Consider the following 12,428-nt stretch of genomic DNA (forward strand, 5'->3'; position numbering starts at 1 on the left):
CGTCGGCAAGCAGGACTACTTTGGTAGTGTAACCCACCCTTACTTTGACACCAGCCCTTCGGTCCTCTTTTATGGACAATACCACTTCCATTTCCGGCAATGCATACGGAAGAGAATATCAGACTTTGGATTCGGAGGCGTCTTCCACCGTTTCCACGATGACATCTTTCTTCCCCTCCAAACCTTGACCAGCTTCCTTGAGAGCAACTTCCCTTGCGCGTTCAGAGCTGACACATTGGTATTTCTTGAAATTTCGGACAGAGACGCGGTTTTGAAACAGCTCGTCTAATTCTTCGAGAGATCGATCCTTCATCTCAGGAAGGAGGAAGAAAAAGAAAACTAGGGGGCATTATAGGTTAGCTAGTGTGCGTAAGAAAAGTGTTTTGCCATTGAAGGGAGGTCAGCACACGAGAGAAGCGGATGACTCACGAAAAACACAAGCATTCGAGCCCGCCCACACAAATGCATATTTTGCACCCCAATTGAGCTCGTTGGGATTGATGAAGTAAGGAGCAGTATACGAGGTAAGCCCTGGAAGAATCAGCATGGATTTGGTCGGAACGATTAAGACACTCGCAGTTGAAAAAGTAGTTGATGCCTGTGCAGACGCCAATGGTCAAGACTCTGAGACGCGAGCTCACAACCTCAGTCGCAACTGGCCAGCTCAGAGTTCCGGAGAAGCCATTGTAAAAGAAACCATAAAGGACCATGAATGCCACGATGGCAGTGCCCGCTGGATGAGATGTGCCTCCGACAGTGTAAGCAATACCTATGGCGAGCATACACAGAGAGGCGGTGGCAGAGCCAAAAAGCATTGATGTCCGTCGACCGATGACTTTGGTAGTGAAGTAAAGCCCAACGAGGACACCGGCGAAGCTACCGCAAGTTGAAATAACTGACGCCTGGAACGGCTTATCGATGCCTGCTATTTGGAAGAAAAAGGTCTGTGGACGCTATTAGCTTCTGTTTCGTGAATTTCAATGGTGATACTGCGTTAGTGGCGTACCCCATAGCCAATAATCAACCAGAGTCCAGCTCCAGCATGAGAGAGAATTGTGCCAAAGCAGATAATCGTTCTTCTCAAATCGGTTCCCCTGATGATGTCGAGAATGGAGGCCGATGAGGCCAATTCCTTCTCTTCTTCGATCCCGCGTGCCATTTCCACATATTCTTCATGAAGAAATTCTGGCGCCAGGGAATTTCCTCGTAATCGTTCGAGCGCCCTCTTCGCCTCTTTGGGACGGTTGTGGACAAGAAGCCACCTAATCGACGTTCAGCCATGGAAATGTGGACGGAAGTCAAGAACCATTCGACTTACCTAGGTGACTCGGGGACAAAGATGAGAAACACACTCAAAAGGAATGGCACAGCAAAAAGGCTGGCGAGAGGAATCTGATAGCACAACTTATTCAAATATTCTTTCGAGTAATTGTCAGCAACAGCGCCCATCACGCTACCGATATTGACCCAAATCCCAAAGAATGACACCAGAAGACCACGGAGGTGTGCAGGAGCAACCTCGGCGACGTAGACATTGGCGAATGTAATGAAATATCCGTTGGCCAAACCAATGAGAATTCTTCCCGCATAGAGCCCGGCCAGCGAAGTAGTGCCTACTTGAACTCCGGCTGCGATGAAGTTGATCAGGCTAGCCACCCACATCCCTGGCCGACGCCCAAAATAGCGGGCAAAAGGGGCAGTGACAAACACGCCGATGATGGTGCCGACATTGATGAAAGATGTCATGAGTTGCTGGGTCTGGGTTCTGATGCTCCAGCCAATTTCTGATTCCGGATTGCGATACCCAAAAATCTCCAGAAATCCTACCATCGCTTGAAAGCCACCGACGGTCGCCGTGTCAAATCCATACTGACAATTTGCGATAGACACAGCCAGACAAATGAGGACACACTTCCAGTTGTCTTTTATAGGGTTGACTCTTTCCTTGCTGATGCCCATGTTGGTTATTAGATCCGACGGAGAGAAATTCGTTTTTTTGAAACGAAAAATAAAACCCCCTGGGTAGAAGTTTCTTCCTTTGGCTGACCGCAACTGCAGTCCGCAATTATGTCTTTCAATATAAACACCTATCAAGTTTGTTCTCTCCAACATGACCAAATCACATTTTCCCCCACAAAATGGGGCATCGTGGATCAATTCCCTATCTCTGGGGAAACATTGGGGAATAATAAAGTGGATGGCGTACCAACAAACCCTGGCTAGTATAAGAAGCTATAAGGTGGCACACTTTCTTGGCAATAGGGGCTTGGTCAGAAATCTCGGTTAAACCATTCGTTGATGCGTGACCAAACGATGCCGTACTAAAAGGATTTGGAGATACCAACAGAGTCGCCAAGATTGATTCGAGAAGCTTGAGAAGACGGTCAAGTGCCGCGCCAACCGAATTGTCTTACTTTTTGGTTCCAAGTCGTGCGTATCTGTGATCAACAGGATGCCCCGCACAATAGTCTTCTTTCGAGATTTTATTCGCAGAAATGCGGCCATTTATCAATACCCGAGTTCTTGGAAATGGGGCATCCGACGGATGCATAGCGGTGATTCTGTGAGGGGAAGAGTGTGGGACTGAACCGGTATAGCCCAGCAAACATGGTCCTCTGTCGTGGCAGTGAATGCATTCGGCCACTCCATTGGAAGAGGTGACCGACCCTGAGGATCACTGTGTGATGAGATAGATAGCCGTCGTGTGCTTATGGACCGAACTCAAGAGTCTGGCTGGAATACCGACAGAAAGGATTGAACGTAATGAATCTGTCAATAAAGTCTCCGATGAGCGAACTGAGAAGGTTCGGTTTTCAAGGATCAGCGTCGGCGACACATAGGAATGCCTGCTTTATGCGCCTCATTAGAACATGGGTATGAGTCCATGCGGCCGGTCGGACTGTTTCACGCAATAGTGGGATCATCTTTCTGATAAACACTTGGATGCCCAAGAATCGGGCGTGAAAGAAAGCAAGAATTCTCAGAGAAAGGTGAGTCCCAAATTTTTCTCTGAACAATTGGTGCGGTAGAAGTTTCCTGTAATCTGCAATGACATCGAGTTGGTATGAATTTTGGTTTGTCCTTGGCGCCCCTTGGGTTAAACATCTAGTCGTGACTCAAGAATATGCCAATGGCGTTGTTCTCAAGATAATTGTTCAAGGTCTGTCATATTGTATACCTGGATGGCTTCTCTCCTGCCACTGCGAATTCTCAGTTCGAAGGAGCTTCAACATGAACATACTCTCCTGACCTCCCTCTTGGATATGATCAATGAAGCATACAAAGAGCGCGAAGAGGAAGGCTCAATCAGCCGGTTCCCGGATTCGAATGCAATGTTAGCAGAACTGGGAGACGACGGGCTCTATGCCGTTGTTCAGGACCCCGGAAAAGGAAATATACCAGTAGCGGTTGTGGGGATCACGCGCTGGAAGAGGGACAACAATTGGGCAGACACATCTGGTGATTGCTACGATTGGGAGATCAGTCCAGCCGCCTCGAGGAACGAGCCTCCATACCGTAGACAGGGTTTGGTCGATCGATGTCTCACAGCATTATCAAATACTTTGTTGGAACGTTCGTCAGGGAAAGAAGTGCGACTTTGGATGAAGGTCGTCGAAAATCTCCTTGGAGAGTATTGGAAGAAGAAAGGGTTTGAACAGGTCGGGCCACAGTGGATCATTCCCAAGGGGAAGTGGCACAAGGATCTCGAGTTCATCTTGATTGATATGTGCAAAAAGATACCGAAGGGATGAATAGATGTAAGGTCAGCCAGAAAACCTGGCTGGACGTGGTGGCTGGCCGTTGCGTGGCTGACAAAGGCTGGTACTTATGTAAGCCAGTCACGTGCAGAATCTGGGGTCGAGAGTGTGGAGGGCAGAAGCGGAGATGATCTCGCAAACAATCAAACTGCGATTTTACATTGTTACAGCTTCGATGTAGAGCTCTTTTCATATGCAGTGTTAGAAATTAGACATGGCTTTCTCGATAATCACTCGCGCCCTCTATGGCTAATCCTCTCTAAGCCACTTCCTCCGGTTACAGTCCCTTTCTCTCAAAAATCATGGTTGACCTCGTCCGCGCCGAGGGTCAGGACCAACCCGACAATGGCCCCAATGACTCTACCGACCAGAGCCTTCTTACTCGTATGGCACGCTTTCGAAAGAATCCGTTCAACTTTGCCCACGAGATCTCACTCTTCGTACGCGGTGTCGGATGGCGCGGATACGGTCATATTGTTGGGCAGCCTGTCTTTTATCCTGGCTACACGGCCAAAATCAAGTCCTTGGTCATGGCGTCTCCAATATTGCGCCAGAAAGTCGTTGAACTGACCGAGGACCGATTGAAAGTGGAAGAGAAGGAGTTCTTCCTCGACCCCGCCAGCCCAACATACCGACAAGAGAGGAAACGGCGCAGACACGAGATCGCATCTCAACTGGTAGACATTGCGAGTGACATGGTAGACAAAATGATGTGCAAAATGGAGAGCAAACCATACATTCGAGCTGCATTTTACGGGGTGACGCAACTGCTTACTCGAGCCTACAGCGCAATTCATGTCTCTGAAGCGGAGGTGAAGAGATTGCGAGAAGTGGCGACACAAGCGGCGAAACGAAACCAGTCAATTATATTCCTGCCACGCCATACAAGCCATATTGATTATGTCACTCTACATCTGATATGTTATCGCCTCGGCCTGACTTTACCGGTTGTAGTGGCCGGAGACAACTTGAACTTCCCTCTGGTGGGCAACTTCTTGCAAAACACCGGGGCAATGTGGATTAGAAGGAGCTTCGACAATGACCAGCTTTATACAACCCTTGTGCAGGCATACCTAGACACCCTTCTCCAGCAAGGTTACAACCTCGAGTGCTTTATCGAAGGCACAAGAAGCCGGACCGGTAAACTATTGGGCCCACGCTTTGGATTCTTGAGATTCTTACTCGATTCTGTTCTTTCAGGCCGAACCGATGACGCTTATATATGTCCTGTATCGTTGCAATACGACAAAGTCATCGAAGTTGACTCGTATGTGAGCGAGTTGTTGGGAAAACCCAAGCAAAAGGAAAACTTGGCCGATTTCATCTCATCATCCTCGGTGTTGTCCCTGAATTTAGGACGAGTTGACTGCAGATTTCACGAACCCTGGAGTCTCAGAGATTTTATCCGGGAGCAACAAGAACGTCAAAACCAAATGGATCTCCAGATCTCGTCATCAGATTCCCGGGATACTACCTCGAAGACGCGGCTGTTGAGAACTCTTGGGTACAAGGTCCTCTCGGATATCAACTCGGCCTCTGTTGTTATGCCCACGGCACTAGTTGGCACGGTTCTTCTCACACTTCGTGGCCGCGGTGTGGGCAAATCTGAGTTGATCCGAAGAGTTGATTGGCTTTGTGCAAGAACTCGGGCTAATGGCGGGAAGGTCACAGATTTCCGGGGCCGGCCTACCTCATTCGTGGTCGAGCGCGCTCTCGAAGTGTTGGGCCCGAAGTTGGTTGGTTCGGTCGATGGTCTAGCCGAGGAGACCTACTATGCTGTTGACCGTTTCCAGCTTTCATTTTACCGGAACATGACCATCCACCTCTTCATTTCGGAAACCCTCATCGCCGCTGCCTTGTATACCAAGGTAAAGCAAGGTGGAGGCAGCGCCAATCAACAGATGAGCGAAACAGAACTGATCGACAAAGTCACCTTCCTATCGCAACTATTCCGAGGAGAGTTCATATTCCCTGCGGGACAAGGATTGAGACATAACCTCCAAGATGCCATGCAAGGATTGTTGCGAGATGATGTACTCCAAGTCACAGAAGATGGTGAAAGAAAGGTTGGTCTGTCGGATGCTGAGCGGAAATTGGGACGTGAGAATTTTGATTTCTATTGCTTTCTTATATGGCCGTTCGTGGATGCGGCTTGGCTAGGGACGGTTTCATTACTGGTGCTGGTACCTCCCGCTGGTTCTCCTATCGCGTGGATCGATATGCAAAAGGCACAAAACACCGCCCAACTCGCAGGACGGACGCTGTATCATCAGGGTGACCTTTCATATTTCGAGGCAGTCAACAAGGAGGCTCTGAAGAACGCCTATAGCCGGTTTCAAGAGGAGGGAATGATTTTGGTGTCGAAAAGCAAAGATGCAAAACCAGGAGTCACGGTACGATTAGCTCCCGAATGGACACCGGAGAGAGATCCCATGACGGGCGAGCTGAGAGCATCGGGACGACTATGGGATTTCATTGAGAAAATTGCACAACATCGGCGTGAAGGCAAAAACAGACGGGATGGAGCAGCAGTGTCCGTTCGAGTACTATCGTTGGCTGCGAGGCTCAACAAGCAGATGTTCATGGATGCCGAAACATCATTGGTGGAAGGCGCTCGAGCCGTGGTCAAAGAACGCAGCAGACGGTCAAAATTGTGAACCAAGGACAGGGTAATTTTTTGGGGGGGTCAACAAGATTACTATTAGAGGCAATTTCGATAATCGAACTATCCAATCTCGAATTTGATGATGTACAGAGACATCTATTTGATGAGCCAACACAGGGGATTGCTTCTCAGACTCCCCTTTCAGTTGCCAGAGTTTCTATACCGACTCTCTCCCCTATGTGCTGGTAACGGAGTTGATTGCAAGCCCCCATTCATGCAGTGCTTGGCTCAGAATCGGTGGCCTTCTTCTCCGTCTCAGCAGGTGGACTTGGTGGAGTAGAGACCAATTTGGATCCCTGGGTCATTGCAGCATGCTCAAAGAGAGACCAATCACCAACTTCTTCCTCAAAGAATTGATCTTCATCAATACCACGGACTTCTGCTTCTTCACTGACACGAAGAGCCATGAAGGGGACAAATTTGCCGAGATACTTCATAATGATCAGGAGGCAGAACGAGACGGTGAAGGAGTAGCTGGAGATGGAAGCTATGTCGGCCAGCTGTCTGGCAATCTGGGAGCCTTCACCGTCGACACCACCGGGAGCGAGTGTGCCACCGTCGAGAGCAGAGACTGACGATGAGGCGAAAATTCCAGTGAGGAAGGATCCAACCATACCACCAATTCCGTGAAGTTTGAATACATCCATACCCTCGTCAATGTGGAGCCAGTCATTGATATTTTGAAGAGAGGCACAGACCATGGAGGTAATGATGCCAATGGCGGCGGCGAACCAGACCGAGACATAACCGGCGGCTGGAGTGATACCTGACCCGAGTCAGTATACCGATGTTCGGTGAATGGTTTTCGATTTCACACTTACCAACAAGACCTGCAATGGCACCCTCACAGGCGCCCACGACGGACAACTTGCCTTTGTTACGAATCATATCAACGATGGACCAACCGATCACGCCCATACCGGCCGAGACATTTGTATTCCACGCGGCCATGTAGGAACGAATGGTCCCATTGAGAGTGGAACCACCCTGATTTGTCGTCAGTCGCCCCTGGCTTCAGAACGAAAATTATTGATTCCCGCTTACGTTGAACCCAAACCAGCCAAACCAGATCAAAAGTGTACCAATGAAAACCATGGAGACATTGTGTGGCTTCATCATAGATCTCTGGCCGTGAAGCTTTCGCTTGCCAAGCACCAAGGCATACGCCAGAGCAGAGCAACCACTGGCGACGTGGACCGGGCCGCCGCCCGCGTAATCGAGAGAGGGAAGGTTGAACAACCATCCATTCGCGTTCCATGTCCAGCATGCGATGGGGCAATATCTAAATCAAACTCTGTCAATCAAGAAAGCCAGGTCACGAAGGTCCGTTTCAGACTTACACAATGGTCGCCCACCAGAAGCCGAAGAAAAGAGATGGAATGACACGGCCACGCTCGAAAGCACCGCCAACCACGATCATGACGGTGCAAATGCAGAAAAGCAACTGGTAGAGGCAGAAGATGATCTCGGGCTGATATGAACTGCCAGGAGATGGAGCTGCAGTAACATCTTGAAGACCGAAGTTGGTCATATCGCCAATGAAGGATCCAGCATTTCGAGAATAGGCTAGGGTGTAACCCCAGAACATCCATTGGAAAGTAATTACTCCGATCTGTCCAAAACCGTGATGCTCAGCATTTTGTTCAGGTACTCCTTTGCTGCTCCTATAATCAGGGTGGTTCAACTTACCACTGCGAAAGCCTGGTAAAGCATGGCCAGAGCCGACTTTCGGCGGGCAAGTCCTCCATACAACAGACCGAGACCCGGGATAATCATCCAAACCAGATACGCACAAGCGGCCAGGTAGACCGCATGGAATTCGAAACCAGCGAATTGCGCATTGACGTCGACTTCTAGTGGATTGCCGCCATATGGCTCAGAGGGATCGTATTCGGGCTAAGGAGTAAATGAGTCAGCGGGAGTCCATGAGGAGAGGAAAGATCATGATGAGAACACCAGATTCTGGAGGAACTCACCGCCGACATTTTGTTCGGTTCAGCGAGCAAAGATTTAGTCAAAGACCAGAGCAAATATTCACAAGGAGACGCGAAATAGAGGCGCGACAGACGGGATCACGGTCGGGATGATATATTATCTACAGTCGCAAACCGCCCGCCCACCACCCGTCTAAACATTGGGGGATTACGGTGGTACAACGCCACGAGACTAAAACGCGGATTGCAGCACCACGGAAATGACACTGGATTTGCTTCTTTCGCTTGGGGATGACCCACCGGGGGGAGGACAGGTTCAGATGTGTTTTGACATTTCTGATTTCTGAAGCAAGTTCCAAGGCTGCAGAAGGGGGTGAAAATGAGGACCAATCCTCTATACTCAAACTGGGCCAAGGCTGTTATCAGTTGCGGTGGGTACCAGTTGGAAATAGCTCTCAGGCAGGCTCCCGCCGCGTCGCTTGATCGTTCTTGGCAGCGGAGTCCGTGACTGAGCTGTCACCGGCTACCGCCCCCGCCAAGGGTCTGATGGGATAGGTAATGGCCTATAACATGGCTGAGACTAGATCCGCCGACGGGAGTTAGGCGTTTGAATAATGTAAAGAAGCACCTCTGGATAGATAAGAGCATCCCGGCCAATGAGAATACAGTACACTTTCTACCCTCCATAGATGAGACAACACAGATGACCCCTCGGGCGGCTTGAGATGAAAGCATCAATCAACCCGCTCTTGGAATTTCTGGGCTGCTGAGGATTTGGCGGAGTGCAGTATCGCATCGTGGAAGGGGAATAACTAGATCGGGGTGTTAGTCTTTGGGATTGCTGAAGCCAAGTGATAGGGGAAATGTAGAAGGAGGCGTTTGAAATTTTTTTTCCTTTGCCAGTGCTTACCAAAGCGGTCCGCCTGCGACGCCAAGACATCGGGGGGTTATCGGCCTTGGCAGAAACATTCCTCCCACCCGGTTTTGCTGTGTGTAAATTTGTATCATTGTACTGTAGAGCATCCCCTTCGCCTGTTTGTTGTGGTAGGCCACCACGAGTCAAACTGCAATTTTTGTCAACCGCACTGTATTAAGCGAAATCTCACAGACGAACGCACGTCGTAACCACGTGGCGCCTTCCTCTTCTGGCAACAAACGTGCATGAAGCCTCTGATTCGCGGACTGCAGACTGCGGATTGCAGATTGCAACAAAATCCACCGGGCACACGGGCTGGAGTTGGATTCTTGTGTTAGGCGTTCCTTACGAATACGCTGCTTTCGACAAAGGAAAAAATCACAGCGCACACAAGGCACTTGATCATCCACGACCAATCACATCTCTTGCGTCAAAGGTCTCCAGCGACCAAAACAATCCACAATTCAATCACAATCATGAGACTTACTGCCGACCTCATACACAATTCCCTATCCTACTTGAACCCTCTCAAAGAGCGCGAGCTTGATCTCCGAGGTATGTCTGAAAAGAGCAGATGCTACACTTGAATCATGGGGGGTGCCAGAGCATAATTGACCACACTCTTCTACATTTGCAATTCTACAGGCCACAAAATCCCCACCATCGAGAACCTAGGCGTCGCAGGCCCTCAAGATGCCATTGACTTTACCGACAACGACCTCACCACGCTCTCGAATTTCCCCCTATTACCCAGATTAAACACGCTGCTGTGTGCGCGAAATCGGATACAAGGCGTGGACAAGAGAATTGCGGAACAGATACCGAACCTGACGACTCTGGTATTAACGTCAAATCATGTCAAAGAGCCAGGTGATCTTGAAGGATTAAGTGGCTGTGTGGCGTTGACACACTTGAGTTTACTAGACAATCCTGTCACAAGGAAAGAGGTGAGATTCGGACACATTTGAAGTGGAGATGAAAATGCTGACTTTCTATGGCAGCACTACCGACTTTATCTCATTTGGTCAATCCCGTCGTTGCGATTCTTGGATTTTCAGAGAGTGCGGGAGGCAGAACGAGAGAAAGCCAAAGAATTGTTCGGTACCGCCGAAGCGCCCTCCGAATTGGCCGCCAAGATCAAAGGAATCAAGACCCGATCCTTTGAACCCGGAACGGTGAGCAATGGCAAGGTGGAAAGCGCACGAAAGGGCGTTCGGACGCAATTGACGGAGACGGAAAAGAAAAGGGTGCAAGAGATGATCAAAAATGCCAAAAGTTTGGTTGAAATCACCCGAATTGAGAAGGATCTCGCTGAAGGAAGAATTCCTGCTGGTGCCGCGGACGCCGACAGGATGGTATCCTGAGAATGGAGTGATTGCAGGAGGAACGGCACCCAGAAGCCGTCTAGGGAAAGCCGTCATATTGGGACGCGTCCGGATTAGCGTTATTCGACGGAGCCGAGATTGAGCGATGAACAACACGCACAATCTCAAAAGATCTATGTCTATCAACTCGAGCGTCTTCAAACTGCCAGGGATCTGGAAAACAAGATCTATTTTTCCAACAAGAACCTCAAAAAAGCCTGGCTCACAATCACGCCGTCATGGGGCAAATTCACCTTTCCCATATGTTCGGCATAAGCTTCGTCGTTGAAGACGCCCGTAGAATGTCTAGTTGCCAGAATCTCGGTTACGATTTCACTGTTGAACTCGGGATGGCCCTGGACGGTGATCAATCGTTTCGGTGAATACATGGCCTGGACTTTGCAGACAGGTGAAAATCCTAAGGCCTCGACACCTTCGGGGTAGTAGAAGACAATATCGCGATGCATTTGATGGAGTCGCTATAAATTCACCCAAGATTTGGTCAGTAGAGAAAATGGGGGAGGGAGAAGAAAAGGGGGAGCAGGCATGACTTCTCACGACCAGACTGCGCGGGACACCATAAAAACGTACAATTTTATCTACCCCAAAGATTTCCTTTCCCTTCTCAGACAACTCGACATCGTTGACCGCTGCCTCCCAGCCGAGGGGATTACGACCGACTTCTGCCTTCAAGGCGCGGCCGACGATTTGATGGCCGAAACACACGCCGATAACGCGTACGGTGGTTTCGGATAGTATTTTGGCTGTGAAGTCGACGAGTTTGTTGATCCAGGGTGTGTCGGCGTATGAGTCGTGTTCTGATTTGCGCGAGGAAGAGAGACGGTCAGTTCATACAGGTCCAGTCTTGGTGATACAACCCCCCTAATCTTTTCTGCTCCTTGCTTCTTCTACGTCTTCGATCGTTCCTCTACAAAGGAGACAGAAAGTAGGTACTCACTTGACCCCGTTATCAAGATCGCATCAATATCCTTTGGATCTGGGTACTTGTCCGGCTCCAATTCAACTTGGTACATGGTAAATTCAAGGCCAGTGGTGGGATCCAAATCCGGTCGGCCCATCGTCTTTGCGCCATTGCGCAACAGAAATTCGAAGACGTTGCCGTAGCCTTTGAATTTCTTCCGGGTATGGGGCAGCGGCGTATCGCATTCCAATATGGCAATGCGAAGGGTTTGCGGGAGTTTGAGGTTCATTTTTTTGCTTTGCTGTTCTCAATTAGATCAATCGATGGGATGCTGCATATTTAAATGAGATGTTTTGAAGTATGCGGTCTGTGATGGACAGGATATCGGATTTGCACCGAGTTTCGGAAGATGTTGACATGGTATTTGGGCCCTTTATCATCAAGGGAAGTGATCAGCTCCTCAGTGGGTCATTCAAGTCATTTGAGCAGCATCTCACCTATTTGAGGATATAAGCGCTGTCATTTCAACCTTATAAGCTCACGCCCTGTGGCCCTTTTCCTCTGCATTTTTCCCTCTTCGCCAAAAGAATCCCCATCAATCTCCCATTGGCCGTCTATTCACTGTGGATATCTGCATTACCAACCATTCTCAGTGGCCAGAATTCGGATTTACATCAACACACCCAGACGACTGCAACCTGATATAAGACTCTAAGCCTTCCGCCAGAGGATTGAGCCATTTTCATAGTAATCCGGGCGAGGCGGGACATCACAAATTTCCAATTTTCGAGCCTCATCCTTAGTTTTCGTTTGAGTCACCAAGAGTCTGTTGTGCCACCGAATTTCCTCCCCCCCCCCCCAAACCCGCT

The 12,428-nt window shown here is 49.4% G+C and overlaps 6 protein-coding genes across 6 annotated transcripts; 3 read left to right on the forward strand and 3 right to left on the reverse strand.

Moving 5' to 3' along the window:
- Positions 1 to 118: 118 nt before the first annotated feature.
- Z518_10828 (uncharacterized protein) lies at positions 119 to 1,959 on the reverse strand (the record flags this gene model as incomplete). The annotated part of the gene is made up of 5 exons (XM_013411659.1): positions 119 to 339; positions 430 to 531; positions 572 to 944; positions 1,007 to 1,262; positions 1,319 to 1,959. 5 exons carry the CDS (start codon positions 1,957 to 1,959, stop codon positions 119 to 121), a joined length of 1,593 nt encoding a protein of 530 aa, XP_013267113.1.
- Positions 1,960 to 3,182: 1,223 nt separating this feature from the next.
- Positions 3,183 to 3,752, forward strand: Z518_10829 (uncharacterized protein; the record flags this gene model as incomplete). The annotated part of the gene is made up of 1 exon (XM_013411660.1): positions 3,183 to 3,752. One exon carries the CDS (start codon positions 3,183 to 3,185, stop codon positions 3,750 to 3,752), a length of 570 nt encoding a protein of 189 aa, XP_013267114.1.
- Positions 3,753 to 4,060: 308 nt separating this feature from the next.
- Z518_10830 (uncharacterized protein) lies at positions 4,061 to 6,415 on the forward strand (the record flags this gene model as incomplete). The annotated part of the gene is made up of 1 exon (XM_013411661.1): positions 4,061 to 6,415. The coding sequence occupies one exon, from the start codon at positions 4,061 to 4,063 to the stop codon at positions 6,413 to 6,415; it is 2,355 nt and encodes a 784-aa protein (XP_013267115.1).
- Positions 6,416 to 6,635: 220 nt separating this feature from the next.
- Z518_10831 (uncharacterized protein) lies at positions 6,636 to 8,408 on the reverse strand (the record flags this gene model as incomplete). Its single annotated transcript, XM_013411662.1, has 6 exons — positions 6,636 to 7,189; positions 7,245 to 7,410; positions 7,468 to 7,705; positions 7,764 to 8,035; positions 8,113 to 8,319; positions 8,400 to 8,408. 6 exons carry the CDS (start codon positions 8,406 to 8,408, stop codon positions 6,636 to 6,638), a joined length of 1,446 nt encoding a protein of 481 aa, XP_013267116.1.
- Positions 8,409 to 9,749: 1,341 nt separating this feature from the next.
- Z518_10832 (uncharacterized protein) lies at positions 9,750 to 10,637 on the forward strand (the record flags this gene model as incomplete). Its single annotated transcript, XM_013411663.1, has 3 exons — positions 9,750 to 9,828; positions 9,919 to 10,220; positions 10,275 to 10,637. The coding sequence occupies 3 exons, from the start codon at positions 9,750 to 9,752 to the stop codon at positions 10,635 to 10,637; spliced, it is 744 nt and encodes a 247-aa protein (XP_013267117.1).
- A 188-nt stretch (positions 10,638 to 10,825) lies between these two features.
- Z518_10833 (uncharacterized protein) lies at positions 10,826 to 11,848 on the reverse strand (the record flags this gene model as incomplete). Its single annotated transcript, XM_013411664.1, has 3 exons — positions 10,826 to 11,116; positions 11,229 to 11,455; positions 11,596 to 11,848. 3 exons carry the CDS (start codon positions 11,846 to 11,848, stop codon positions 10,826 to 10,828), a joined length of 771 nt encoding a protein of 256 aa, XP_013267118.1.
- Positions 11,849 to 12,428: the final 580 nt, after the last annotated feature.

This window comes from Rhinocladiella mackenziei, assembly GCF_000835555.1.
Source record: "Rhinocladiella mackenziei CBS 650.93 unplaced genomic scaffold supercont1.10, whole genome shotgun sequence".
Taxonomy (NCBI): Eukaryota; Fungi; Ascomycota; class Eurotiomycetes; order Chaetothyriales; family Herpotrichiellaceae; genus Rhinocladiella; species Rhinocladiella mackenziei.